At 42.0% G+C, this 14,843-nt stretch overlaps 1 protein-coding gene across 4 annotated transcripts in view; it reads left to right on the forward strand.

Annotated features, from left to right (window-relative positions):
- LOC128700737 (NADPH oxidase 4) overlaps positions 1 to 14,843 on the forward strand; it is an 80,087-nt gene that overhangs the window by 2,956 nt on the left and 62,288 nt on the right. For 3 of the 4 annotated variants that reach the window (XM_053794115.2, XM_053794117.2, XM_053794120.2), the window contains exon 2: positions 3,394 to 3,696. In XM_053794115.2, coding sequence (XP_053650090.2) covers positions 3,532 to 3,696 — 165 coding nt within the window. In that variant the 5' untranslated portion in view covers positions 3,394 to 3,531. Of the gene's footprint in view, positions 1 to 3,393; positions 3,697 to 13,824; positions 13,930 to 14,843 lie in introns of all 4 variants that reach the window. The other variant, XM_070097138.1, reaches the window with a different exon arrangement.

The following is a 14,843-nucleotide window of genomic DNA, read 5'->3' on the forward strand; positions in this document are numbered from 1 at the left end:
CCATTAATCTTCTTCCCCAGGGTGTGACCCACAGCAGTCAACTAATACTCAGGTCCCTACTTTCTGTTAGGTGAACAGGGACAGCAGGTGCAAGGAAACTTGCCCAACGTTTCGCCCATACCGGACAGCGATCGCTGGTCCCTCAGTGTGTGTGAGCTGAAGAAACTATTAACCTGGCACTGTATTCAAACTGGACAAGTTGAGATTTAATAACAAGTACTTTAGATAACTTTAAAAAGAGGTTACATATGCATGTGAGAATGGTTGGGTGTGAGTAGGCTCTGCTTCTCATGGGCCATTAGGCCTACATCAGTGCTGTTTGCTTATATTTTAGTGGAGTGCGTACACATGTATCAGTAGTGTGAACGCGCGTACCCATATCGGGTGGTGTGAATGCGTACACTGCTGTTAGGTGGTGCAAATGAGTTGTCACAGTGTACCATACATGTGCAGGGCAATGTTCCCACTGTGAGTTACGTTGGCTGGCGTGTGTTCCATCACGTAGAGACCAAGATGGATAACTAACGCCTTAGTACTGGGAACCTTTCCTACGTTGGTAAAGTTCTACCCTTGCACTCTGTAGGCCTAAAACAAAACACAAAAAAATGTATTCAGATACAATAAAAAAAGTATACCACACTTACCTCACTGGTGTGCACTTAAAACACATTTCTTGTATACATGTGTACTAGTGATGGGCAGTGCGGTAGGCATTCTCCTTGTATTTCATGATTACGAGAAAATGTAAACCACACACACCCATTACCAAGTAAAAATCAAAAGTGGTTGGGCCACTTATCTTTGATAATCCTACTCTCCCGCACACCTTAATCCATGTGTCCCTATCCTTCTTCCTTCCCCTCTTGACAAGTGCTCTGGTGACATTCAGATTATTAACCATCCAGGTTAACAACCTGGGTAAGTCACGCTGTGAGACTCATTTACCATTGGGGTCCTCTGGTCCTCTTACCTTAGGATGCGACCCACAAGAGTGGGCTATAGGCCAGGTACTTATTGATAGGTGAACAGTGGCAATAAACGTGAAGAAACCTACCCATGTCTCTAGATGCTCGAAAGCCTAGCCAGGATCGAACCCGGGTCCTTTGGTTGTGGGCCGATGACGCTGCCACGACCAATTAATGAGAATAAGTGATATGACTTTTAATGGGGCGCCTTTGGAGATAGACATTATGTCATGTTAAAGAGATTGGTTTAATAACCCAGAGTTAATAACCTAGGGATACTTTACAATGTGGTTTATTACCGTTGGTCCTGTCTTCTAAGATGCGACTACAGGAGTGGACTAAAGCCCAGTAACTTATTTTATTAATAGTTGAACAGTGCTTAGGAGGCATACCCTGCTTCTCGACTTTCATGATGATCGAGCCTAAGTCCTTTCGGTTGTGAGCCGAAGACGACGTTGTGACGAGGGTTGAGCGGGGAGGGGGGAGGAGGTTACGCCAGTTCGTGTCCCACTCAGTGTAAGTTAAAATCTAATGCACTTTCCGTACCCTAGCTAGCACTGAACCCCCATCCTGTTATTATGCCACCATCCTGCCACTTCATTCCTTGTGCTCTCACATACAGGCAGTACCTGTGACTGGTGTCGAGGGTTCTTCCTTCGTAGACCAGCCTGAGGTCCGGCTTCATAGTTACGGGAGTAGAACTGTGTTGTGGTATGGATCATTCCTTGCACCTTATTGGGCAACGATTTTTTTTTTTGTAAACGAGAATGGTGTCAGTGGGTAGTTACCTTTACGTGGCTGGGGGATTACGAAGAGTGATGACTCCCCCATGCCTAGTTAGCGCTTTCTTTATCCAGGTAATGGACTGCATGAATGACAAAACAGACCACCAGTGATACCAATGTATTTCCCCTGAATGATAACCTATAACCCCCTATTCCCCTCACCTGAAGCTGTAACGTCAGTAGGCAATACGCTCTGGTGGGTTGATAAGAGGTACGACGGGACGATTCACTGCTGACCCAGCTGAATAAATTGATTGTTGTTTAATAACTAGGTCAGCAAGCATTATAGCATGCTTCCTTTCAGTTCTTTGGCTGCTACATGGCTCCTGTTAAATGTGTTCTACGTGTATGGGAATGTAGAGCTTTTATTGTGCATTATTATTATTATTATTATTATTATTATTATTATTATTATTATTATTATTATTATTATTATTATTATTGTTATTATTATTATTGGGGAAACGCTAAATTCGTAATGATATACAGTGCCTGAGGTATTGGATTCAGTGTGCTGTTTACGTTCTTCAGAGTTAAGTCGGATATGTAGTGGTAGATGAGGGAGGAAGTGCACGATAAACCCAGGGACGTCGTGGGTGTCATAAGAGAACATTGTATCAACATCCGTGGTCCCCAGACTATTCAACATCTTACCAGAAAATATCGGAAACATTGCTGGGATAAGTTTATAATTCTTCAAGAAGAAACTGGACAAGTATCTCCACCAGATGTTAGATCATCCAGGCTGCGATGGATATGTGGACCAGTGGGCCGCCAGCTTCAACAGCTTGGTTGACCAGGCAAACAGCAAACAAGTCTGGCTCCGGGAGTAGGAAAACTCTCGAAGCAAATCAGAGGTATATCAGGATTCACTGTTATAGATACCAAAGGTGACATAGTTACGTGATGTTTTAATCAGCCATTTTAAAATTTACTGAAATCTACAGTACCTAGTAAGTACGTAGCGCATAATAAGTATTAATAAAATTTAAATCAGTAAATAAATCTTTCCCCTCTGGAGTGTCCTTTCTTCTGGAAATTCAGATACTGTAACTGTACTGTTGTGGGTCAAATCCTGAGGAAGGACCAAGGGATCTCAGCAGAGGTCAGATTCTCTTCGCTCATTTCCCACCATACAAAACTTATCTTTTCCATGGATATTAAAACAGTTGTCGACGAGTTCCTTTTTTCGAAACTTGTCCTCGATGCTGTATGACCCTAGTGGGTTTAGTGCTTCTTTATTATAATTTTGTCCTTTGACACACCTTATATAAGCAGTCTATTTCAGCCATTGACAGCCTCAGAGAATAAAAAGACTGGAACAATACACTGATAACTGAAACATCAGGGTAAGTTACTTTCTGTTTACATGTTACTTGTTCCTTGTGTATATAACTTTCTTCAAGGCGGACACTTTAGTGCTCATGAAAGGCTCTTGCTCATGACATTTTTATAGAAATGGTTATGAATCGCAATTTTCCTATACGATGCTCATTTTTTCCTTGGTTTTAATATGTTGCTGTTGGTAAACTTTGCGACAGTAGGTAAACACTACTGATGGACGGAATAAATTTCATGGATGGCATGTTTGTTTACAAAATTTGCCTTCATCTAGTATTAATATTTTTGTTTTTCCTTTTCAGATAAATCTGTACTTATTTGAAAAATATGTTAATTTGAAGCCTTGAAGTTTAACATTCAAAGAAAATGGATATTCTATAATTAATCGTAGTTTCTTTAACATTCTCCAGTAATGATTATAGTGATGAGACATGCATTGAATGATTGAGTTTTATTCTTACATAAAACGGAGTGAATTAATTTATAATCATAAGTATAGAGGAGGAAAAATAGAAGTTGAGAAAAAAAACAGGAACATCGCCATGGGTCGATTTATGAGGATCTGCCGTCTGCTCCCAGTCATGTTAAAGCGCTACTGGTTTGTGGTGAGTATTTCCTTTTTTTGTTTATTACATTAGAAAGTTCTTATACTATCAGAAGCATCAGGCGTTGTAGAATTATAGACCTAACAAGGTTTCGAAATTTTATATTTTATACATTCAGTGGCCACTTTATTAGGTACGGCCTTATATTACTAGAGAGGTCTCCCCTTTTATCCCCAGAAGTGGCTGAATACTTCGGGGATGAATTCAACAGTGTTAGATACATTCCTTAGCAATTCTGGTCCATGTTGGCATGATAGCATCACTCAGTTGTTACAGATTTGTTGGCTGCACATTCTACCACATCCCAAAGGTTTATGCCAAATTCTGACCCATCTATCTGCATGTCTGATTAGAAATTGCGATTCGTCAAACCAGGCGACGTTATTCCAATCTTCGACTGTTTTTGGCGAGCCTGTGCCCACTGTAAACTTAGTTTCTTGTTCTTAGCTGACATGAATGGAACCCGGTGTGGCCTTATGCTGCTTTAACCCATCCACTTCAAGGTTCGATGTGTTGTGCATTCATAGATTCTGTTCTGCTTACCAGTATTGTAACGTGTGGTTATTTGAGTCGCCTCCCTGTCAGCTTGAACCAGTCTGGCCATTCTTCTCTGGCCTCTCTAATTAACAAGGTGTTTTCACTCACAGAACTGCCGCTCACTGGATGTTTTGTGCTTTTTACAACCTCCTCTGTAAACTAGAGACTTGAGTGTGAAACTCCCAGAAGATCAGCAGTTTGTGAGCTACTCAGTCCCCTCCCCCCGTCTGGCACCAACAATCCTTCCACGCTCAGTCACTTACTGAACCTTTATCCCCATTTTGATGTTGGGTCTTAGCAAGTGAACGTTTTGACCATGTCTTCATGCATTTAGGCATTAAGATGCTACTACACGATTTGCTGATTACATATTTGTATTAAAGAGCAGGTGTACCTACGAACACCTGTATTATATATTTTATATTATATATATATAATATATATATATATATATATATATATATATATATATATATATATATATATATATATATTATATATATATATTATATTATGTATATATATATATATTATGTATATATATATATTATGTAAAACTGGTCAATTAGCAAGAACTCATTTAAAATTAAGTCCTTTCTGAAATTTTCTCTTATACGTTTAAAGATATATTTTTTCATTAATGTTAATGTAAAAAAATTTAATTTTGCACCAAAAGAATCTTAGAAATCTTACCTAACTTTATTATAACAACAGCAATTTATTTTAGCCTAACCCAACTAAATATATTTTAGATTTGTTTACAATAATTTAATACTAAACAAACACAGTGAAATATATTTTTTTCGTTAGGTTAAGAATGATTTTGGCGACATTATTGCATACACAAATTTTCGCTTGTTCTGTATGGCAAGATGAGCCTTGCTATTTAAGCCAAGATCGCAAGTTCTGCCTATTCGGCACGATAATATATATATATATATATATATATATATATATATATATATATATATATATATATATATATATATATATATATATATAATAATTTGTAGCGTTGCCCTGCACGTTTTAGTCTGTGCTGCACAATGGTAGCTCTTGGTCTCTGCCAGTAAATATCTCAGCAGTGCTGAACTATATCGGTGGTGGATGTAAGTGTTTATTAGGTTGATTATGGTTTGTTATCCTTTCCAAGTTGCGGAACGAGATGTGTAATCTAAGTTTATCCAATATGAACATATTTTTGATGGTTCTGTCTCAGCTTGATATTTTTGCTTTATGTTTTTCACATCGGGTTTGGTTAAGGTCTATATTTAGGTCAGTGCTGCTGCTCTGGTTATTTTTCTTACCCAAGAATTAAGAGCTTGCATTTGCTCGCATTGAACTGCATAAACCCTGCCTTCAAAGGCAGTGCCTTGATGTCTGGTTGCAGGGGCAGAGGAGCCCTCGAAATCTGTCATAGGTATATATTTATATATATATATATATATATATATATATATATATATATATATATATATATATATATATATATATATATATATATATATATATATATATATATCAAATCATTCTTAAGCTGGTGAGTGGCAGCTGCCACACTGTCTATTTTCGTTTCCTCAGAGCACTTTCTTGTATTGCTGTTTATTCTCTCGTCTGATCATTCAAAGATTGTGTCCCCTCCCCCTCACAGCCTCTCCTCTCCAGCAAACCTATAAAATAGTTTTCTTTTATAATCAACCCAGACTATTTTAACTTATAACAGACTTGCTAAAAATTGACGCTGTTTGCAGTATGTATAATTTATCTGTTATATTTAAGAAATTACATAACTATATCTTTTCAATTATGTTGAGCATAATTTGAAGTGATTATACAGAGCAGCACATGACCCAGTTGTAACTCAGGTGCAGCTTTACTTTCAGCTAATACCTAATTACATTTTATCTCATTTATGAAGACTGTTGAGGCTGAGGGATTGATTACCTCACTCTTTCTCATCGTCCACCGTATTGGACTGAAGAAGTCATTGGCTGCCGAAACATTTCCTCATTAAAGATTCACAGATATTGTAGAAGTGTCTCAGTGACAACATATTCACTATATACTGTGATTTTTTCCTCTCTGTATTAGATTAAGCTTACTCTAGCGGGTAAAACATCTTCTACCACAATGTTTTAAGATGTTTCATGTGTTTAACAGCCTGGTTGATCAGGCCCTGATCCCCCACGAGGCCTGGTCACAGACCGGGCCGCGGGGGGCGTTGATCATCCCCCCCAAACCCTTTCAAGGTATATTCAAGTGTCTTTATTCCTAAAGGGTTCGGTTCTTCCCCATGATGATTTGCATGGCATTCTCTACTCTTGTTCAACACTTCAAGTAATGTTGAGAAAAATAATCATTTAAGCTTTTCAAGTTGTATTTAGGACATGGATATAAGTCACTTTGACTTTCTGGGTTATCCTAGGTAATCTACACATATGCTGCTATATGTGATAATTGATGTAACTGTATTTGTGTACCACTGTATTTATGTGTACCTATACCTGAATAAAACTTACGGCAGCTACGTTAGTTGGCAGTGTTCACTGCTCCCTATTTTGTAAGAATATAAACAGTATAATGAGTACCGTAGTAGACCTATTGCGCAATTCTAGGCTAGTCCAACTCTAGTCCATCCACTCGCACTCCTGTAAGAACCAAGGAATACAGACACTGCAGCAGGTTCTAGACTAGATGGTACATTGATGTGTGTGTGTGTGTGTGTGTGTGTGTGTGTGTGTGTGTGTGTGTGTGTGTGTGTGTGTGTGTGTGTGTGTGTGTGTGTGTTAGGTGGCCACTGCAGTATTATCAGGGCGAGTGTTGCCAACTACGCTCTGGCCTTGTTGGCCCTGCCTTTGTAGTTTATTGAAGCCGTGCTATGACAAATGGCGGCCGGTGTCCTGTGGGTTTAGTTATTTCAATACTTGTGTAGCGGTGCCTAGTCTCTCATTACTTGATTGCTTGTTCATAGCTACAAGAGCAGAGCTATATACTCGAGGCCTCTCCTCATCACTGTTTGTAGCTACAAGAGCATCATAATTATGGTCGTGATGTCTCGTATTCATTATTTAGCTACACCAGAGCACCTATATCGGTGTCCCGTCTTCAGTATCATAGATTAAAATAAAAATTACAATGTAGCGCTTACTACATTTTGTAACCCATTTCCTGGAGATTTCCTAGAGGCACCTCTGGAGGTCACCGCCCCGGCCACCAGGCAAGCCTCCTAATTGTTAGCCTAATCAATCAAGTTGTTAGTGCTAGTGCAGTTAAACGTGCACAGCAACCCTGTTAATTATAAAGTGTTACGAAGAATCTGTCGAGCTTCCTCTTGAAGACAGCTAGGGAAGTTGTTGGTAATTCCCCTTATGAAGAAAAGCCGCTGAAGAGTCGGTCACTTTACATTTATTGAGTGCCGTCTCAGTGTACTCATCGCTCCCCTGCTTTTCGTTGAAGGCGTCTTGCACCGTTTGCCAAGCCTCTTGTGCTCATGAGTAGTAATTTCGGTGTGCAGGTTTGGGACCAATCCCTCTAGTATCTTCCAGGTGTGGATTATGATGCGTCTTTCTCGCCTACGTTCTAAAGAGGACAGCTCTATGGACTTAAAGAACTCCCAATATTTTAGGTGCTTGACTGAGTTTACACGAGCTGTGATTGATCTCTATATTTTACAACTCAGTAATTTCGCCTGCCTTGAAGGGGGCCGTTAGTACACAGCAATATTTCAGATTAGAGAAAATGATTGACCTGAAGAGTATCATCATTGACGTGACGTCTCCTTTGAACGTTCTAGTTATCCAATCTATCATTTTTCTTGCAGCTGCCACAATATCATTGTGCTCCTTGAACGTGAGATATTCTGACATTATCACTCCCAGGTCTAACACTTGACGTATGCTCTGTCGAGTGGTTTGAGTTTGTCGTGTACTCCGATTATGCTCTTATTTCCTCCATTCTTCCGTGACGTAGTAACTGAAATTAGTCCTCGCTAAACGTCATGTTGTCAGTAGCCTACTGGAAGACTAAGTTTAAATCAGCTTGTGGAAGGGTGGGGGACAGAACTTTTCGTTGTAACACTCCCTCATTTTACTCCGTTGTAGCTTCTTGTTCCCCTTGTTGATGTTTCTAAGAAATCTTTCTTTTTCTGGATGAAGACACGTTTGTTCAGTGTGGCATTGTTGCAGAGCTTTGTATATAAGACATTCACAGTTGAACTTGTAGGCTAGGAGTTATGCTCAGCTCATTTCGAAAGTCAGGCCTTATCTAAGGAATATTACCATCCCATGGATGACACAACAGTCGACTAACCAAGTATCTGTGTGCTGCTAGGTGAACAGGGGCAGCAGGTGTACGAAGACTTGCTCATACATCTCGTTCTGCCTTGGGGTCGAACCCAGGATTCTTATCTGCATGGTGTAACATGCAACAGTGTCTCCAGGCAGTTGCCGTAATTCTGATAGTAATTGCTGGTGCTGCAGCCTACCTGCTGGTGTATACATGTATTTGTGCAATAACTCAAACTGCCTGATGTGGCTTAATACGAGCGTTCAGCCCACAAGGGCGTTCAACTCTGGAAGGTTGAAACGTATTAAGTTACATTGCTTGATGTGTCACAAGCTTTCATAAGTGTCATATCTTCGTGATAAAGCATTCGGCTGAAAGCCGATAAGAATCTGGTTAAATTCGGTTAGTGAGGGGAACGTGTAGACAAGTCACCTTACTCCTGCTGCCCTCCTTCACCTAGCAGTAAATAGTTACCTGCTGTAGCTAGCAACATTACAGAGGACCGGAAAGACACCAACGAAAATAAGGCAAACAGCTTAACTTTCTTGTGTTACGCTGCAATAATGACCTAAGAAAGTATTGTTTTTTGAAGAATAAAAATGTAATACCATACCTGGAACATTTCACAACAAACTCACAAGCAAGATAAATATTTAAACCACTTTGTTTTCCTCTTCCTTGAGAAAGAGAGAGAGAGAGGGGGGGGGGGGGAGGGAGAGGCTGGTTTCTTTATAATCCTGCTGGATCCCCTGCCCACCTCGAAATATAAATAATAGGTGTGTTGTAGTCAACGGTTGTATTTCCCTCAGAAAAAAAAGGGTTTTGAAAACAGTGCCGCTGGAATACCATGTAATGTGTTAAACACTCCAGTACCAACTGGAAGTATCCAGGCGCTCCGTAACCTGTATCCTTGTATCTAATGATGGTAAAAGGTAAAGAAAAGCAGTTGGGCGAATGATGAAGCGAGGGAGGGAGGGAAGACTGGAGGGATGGAGGGAGGGAAGACTGGAGGGAGGGAAGACTGGAGGGATGGAGAGAGGGAAGACTGGAGGGATGGAGAGAGGGAAGACTGGAGGGATGGAGAGAGGGAAGACTGGAGGGATGGAGGGAGGGAAGACTGGAGGGAGGGAAGACTGGAGGGATGGAGGGAGGGAAGACTGGAGGGATGGAGAGAGGGAAGACTGGAGGGATGGAGAGAGGGAAGACTGGAGGGATGGAGAGAGGGAAGACTGGAGGGATGGAGAGAGGGAAGACTGGAGGGATGGAGAGAGGGAAGACTGGAGGGATGGAGGGAGGGAAGACTGGAGGGATGGAGAGAGGGAAGACTGGAGGGATGGAGAGAGGGAAGACTGGAGGGAGGGAAGACTGGAGGGATGGAGAGAGGGAAGACTGGAGGGAGGGAAGACTGGAGGGATGGAGGGAGGGAAGACTGGAGGGAGGGAAGACTGGAGGGATGGAGAGAGGGAAGACTGGAGGGATGGAGAGAGGGATGGAGAGAGGGAAGACTGGAGGGATGGAGAGAGGGAAGACTGGAGGGATGGAGAGAGGGAAGACTGGAGGGAGGGAGGGATGACTGGAGGGAGGGAAGACTGGAGGGAGGGAGGGAAGACTGGACGGACGGAGGGAGGGAGGATTGGAGGGAGGGAAGACTGGAGGGAGGGAGGGAGGGAGAGAAGGAAGACTGGAGGGAGGGAGGGAAGACTGGAGGGAGGGAGGGAAGACTGGAGGGAGGATACAGCCAAGATTACTGTAATTGTTTATACAGAGTCAAAGGTAGCGATGGTGGACCTTGTTGAGAGTGCAAGTCCCCTAGTGTACAGTGATGTGTACTTGATGTACAGTGATGTGTGCTTGATGTACAGTGATGTTTACTTGATGTACAGTGATGTGTACTTGATGTACAGTGATGTGGACCTGATGTACAGTGATGTGTACTTGATGTACAGTTATGTGTACTTGATGTACAGTGATGTTTACTTGATGTACAGTGATGTGTACTTGATGTACAGTGATGTGGACCTGATGTACAGTGATGTGTACTTGATGTACAGTGATGTGTACTTGATGTACAGTGATGTGTACCTGATGTACAGTGATGTGTACTTGATGTACAGTGATGTGTACTTGATGTACAGTGATGTGTACTTGATGTACAGTGATGTGTACTTGATATACAGTGATGTGTACTTGATGTACAGTGATGTGTACCTGATGTACAGTGATGTGTACTTGATGTACAGTGATGTGTACTTGATGTACAGTGATGTGTACTTGATGTACAGTGATGTGTACTTCATGTAGTGATGTGTACCTGATGTACAGTGATGTGTACTTGATGTAGTGATGTGTACCTGATGTACAGTGATGTGTACTTGATGTACAGTGATGTGTACTTGATGTACAGTGATGTGTACTTGATGTACAGTGATGTGTACTTGATGTACAGTGATGTGTACTTGATGTACAGTGATGTGTACCTGATGTACAGTGATGTGTACTTGATGTACAGTGATGTGTACTTGATGTACAGTGATGTGTACTTGATGTACAGTGATGTGTACCTGATGTACAGTGATGTGTACTTGATGTACAATGATGTGTACCTGATGTACAGTGATGTGTGCTTGATGTACAGTGATGTGTACCTGATGTACAGTGATGTGTGCTTGATGTAGTGATGGGTCCTTGATAACAGTGACGGGTCCTTGATGTACAGTAATGGGTCCTTGATGTACAGTGATGGGATCTTGATATGCAGTGATGGGATCTTGATGTACAGTGATGTGTACTTGATGTACAGTAATGGGATCTTGATATGCAGTGATGGGATCTTGATATGCAGTGATGGGATCTTGATGTGCAGTGATGGGTCCTTGATGTACAGTGATGGGATCTTGATGTACGGTGATGGGATCTTGATGTACGGTGATGGGTCCTTGATATACAGGATGAAAAGGTAAGCTGGAAGGGAAAGAGGAGGCGCAGAGAGAGAGAGAGAGAGAGAGAGAGAGAGAGAGAGAGAGAGAAGACCTTCATGTTACACACACACACACACACACACACACACACAAACACAGAAGTCTCGTGTCCATAAACAGAGCGAACCTTATATGTAGATACCAATAAAGTCAAGACGTAGGTACAAACGGACCACCTCTTGCATATAAAATATGACCTGATACAGCCTTAAGTGTGTGTGTGTATGTGTTTTATAATTACGTATTTGTAATTATAGAAGCATTGGTCGCTCCTTGTTTCACACTCGTGTATGTGTACTTGTGATTGTGGGGTCGAGGCTTAGTTCTTAGCCCCGCCTTGTCTTCCAGAGTGTTCCATTTTTATCTAAGAATAAAGTACTGCCTAACATCTCTGTGACTTGTCTGTGTTTGTTGTTTCCCCTCATGTCAAAGAATATCTCCCTGTCATTGTCTCTGAGTATCTTGTATGTCGTTATCATGTGTCTCGTAGTTCTTTTCTCCTTGCATTGCATTCCCTCAATTCTTCCGCAATATTATTTGGTGTGTGTGTGTGTGTGTGTGTGTGTGTGTGTGTGTGTGTGTGTGTGTGTGTGTGTGTGTGTGTGTGTGTGTGTGTGTGTGTGTGTGTGTGTGTGTGTGTGTGTGTGTGTGTGTGTGTGTGTGTGTGTGTTAGACCACGTGTGGGCGTCATGCTGGTGCAACATACTCTGTGCTGGGCCTGACTTCTCATGTAGAAACCTTTAGGGGAAAACTAGAAAACTGCTCATAAGTGCCGGAGGAGCCAGGTTGTGATGGCTATATACACCTGCGGTTCACTAGCAATAACAACTTATTTGACCAAGGGGTCTACAAGGCAGCCAACGAGTATCTTCAGTATGGGGTGTCATGGTGGAACTCTCGTAACCTTCTAGAGGCAGGTCCATCAACAGTTCTTGGGTGTACCAGCCGAAATAAATATGTTACTTATGCTCAGTTGGAAAAAATGTGCCTTATAATTATTACGTAGAAGAAAGAATGAATGATGCACTAGAGTATGTCCATCTGTCATTAAACTAAGTGAAATATGACGCGCGCACGAGCCCTTGGGAGAACACACACACACACACACACACACACACACACACACACACACACACACACACACACACACACACACACACACACACACATCATTCAAGACACTGTACACCGTGTATGTCAGGCCCATACTAGAGTATGCAGCACCTGTTTGGAACCCGCACTTGATAAAGCACGTCAAGAAACTAGAGAAAGTACAAAGGTTTGCGACAAGGTTAGTTCCAGAGCTAAGGGGAATGTCCTATGACGAAAGATTAAGGGAAATCGGCCTGACGACACTGGAGGACAGGAGGGTCAGGGGAGACATGATAACGACATATAAAATACTGCATGGAATAGACAAGGTGGACAAAGACAGGATGTTCCAGGGAGGGGACACAGAAACAAGAGGCCACAATTGGAAGTTGAAGACACAAATGAGTCAGAGAGATAGTAGGAAGTATATCTTCAGTCATAGAGTTGTAAGGCAGTGGAATAGCCTAGAAAATGACGTAGTGGAGGCAGGAACCATACACAGTTTTAAGACGAGGTTTGATAAAGCTCATGGAGCGGGGAGAGAGAGGGCCCAGTAGCAACCGGTGAAGAGGCGGGGCCAGGAGCTAAGACTCGACCCCTGCAACCACAAATAGGTGAGTACAAATAGGTGAGTACACACACACACACAGCTCATGGAGCAGGGAGAGAGTGGACCTAGTAGCGACCAGCGAAGAGGCGGGACCAGGAGCTGTGACTTGATCCCTGCAACTACAATTAGAAGAGTACGGTTAGGTGAGTACATACACACCTCTGGAAGCTGGGATGGAGAAAAGCGACCACAGTCAGTAGATCATCCCAGGTCAAATATGTACTACAGACACAGACAGACGTACAGACAGGAAAGCGTGCAGACAGACATAACAGAAGTCATATAGAGAGGCGGGATATACACATATCTTAGAAAGGACAGGGCTACCAACACTGCTCTCACAGAGATAACTGAATAAATACCAGCAGGTAAATTTCTAATTTCAGGGAGATTACCGATTCCCTCCGCCTCCTCTCTCTCTCTCTCTCTCTCTCTCTCTCTCTCTCTCTCTCTCTCTCTCTCCCCCAAATCTTCACATTAGGTTACCTCACTCTAACTTATGTTGATGCAGGCAGTAGATATGTAAGGTCATCCATCAGGTGCCAGGGGCTGGAGTCTAACCCACACACTACCTGCACCCTGGCCACTACAAGCTTCACTACTACATTAAACCTGATTTACTTCCAGAAATCTTTTGCGCTAAAACACGACACCAGAGATAAGTTGCTGGCCGGCCACCAGATACCTCTTTTCTGGATGTGAAAATGGCATTCTATACCGACAGGTTGATAGGTAAGACACATGTGCAACAGTTAGGTATCTTTATTCCGAAACGTTTGGCCTACACAATAGCCTTCTTCAGTCCAGTACAGAGGGGTTAAAAGAAGCAGTAAGGATGTGAAGACGATGTGATTAGTCCATCACCCTTGAAGACTTAGTTTTGAGGTGGTCAGTCCCTCAGTCTGGAAAAGAGTTTTCCATAAGCTGGACCATTCCAGACTATGGACTGAAGAAGCCTACTGTGTATGCGAAACTTTTCGGTATAAAGATACCTAACTGTTGCACGTCTGTTTTAGTTATTTATTTTCTACTTAAGTTTCGCTCCTTCTCAAACAGAATGTCTTCTTTAATATACATTTCCTTTGAAGTTGATTTTCTATGGGGCTGTGGTATTTTATGATTAATTTTTCCGGACCTTGGTATTGTATGATTTTTTATTGGCGTTAATGCGAGACTTCGGTATTTTTTTATGAACTTAAGGGACGATGGTATCGTATACTATTTTTCTGGACCTTGATATCATGTGAGTTGTTATGGTATCTTGATATTTTAGTGTTGGCTGTGTGGTGGTGTAAGATCCACAGTCACTAAGGTCCCAGCTCCCCCAGACTCTCTCTCCTGCTCTTATTCTCACAGCAAAAACTCCCCAGACTTGCATCGCCTCACAAGACTTACTTTCCCACTCCTCCTCGTCCTCTTTTTTCACCCGCACTCCCTCTCCCTTTTTCTGCTTTCCTTCCTTCCTCCCTCCCTCATTCTCTTCATGTTCTTTCATACTCCGTTCTTCAACTGAGACACTCATCTACCACATGACCCATCATTCTCACTGTTATCTTGATCTCTCCGGACATAAGAAAGGAGGAACATTGCAACAGGCCTACTGGCCCATATTAGGCAAATCCTTCTCAAACCCAAACCCACTAATA

The sequence above is a fragment of the Cherax quadricarinatus genome, chromosome 56 (assembly GCF_038502225.1).
Source record: "Cherax quadricarinatus isolate ZL_2023a chromosome 56, ASM3850222v1, whole genome shotgun sequence".
Classification (NCBI taxonomy): domain Eukaryota; kingdom Metazoa; phylum Arthropoda; class Malacostraca; order Decapoda; family Parastacidae; genus Cherax; species Cherax quadricarinatus.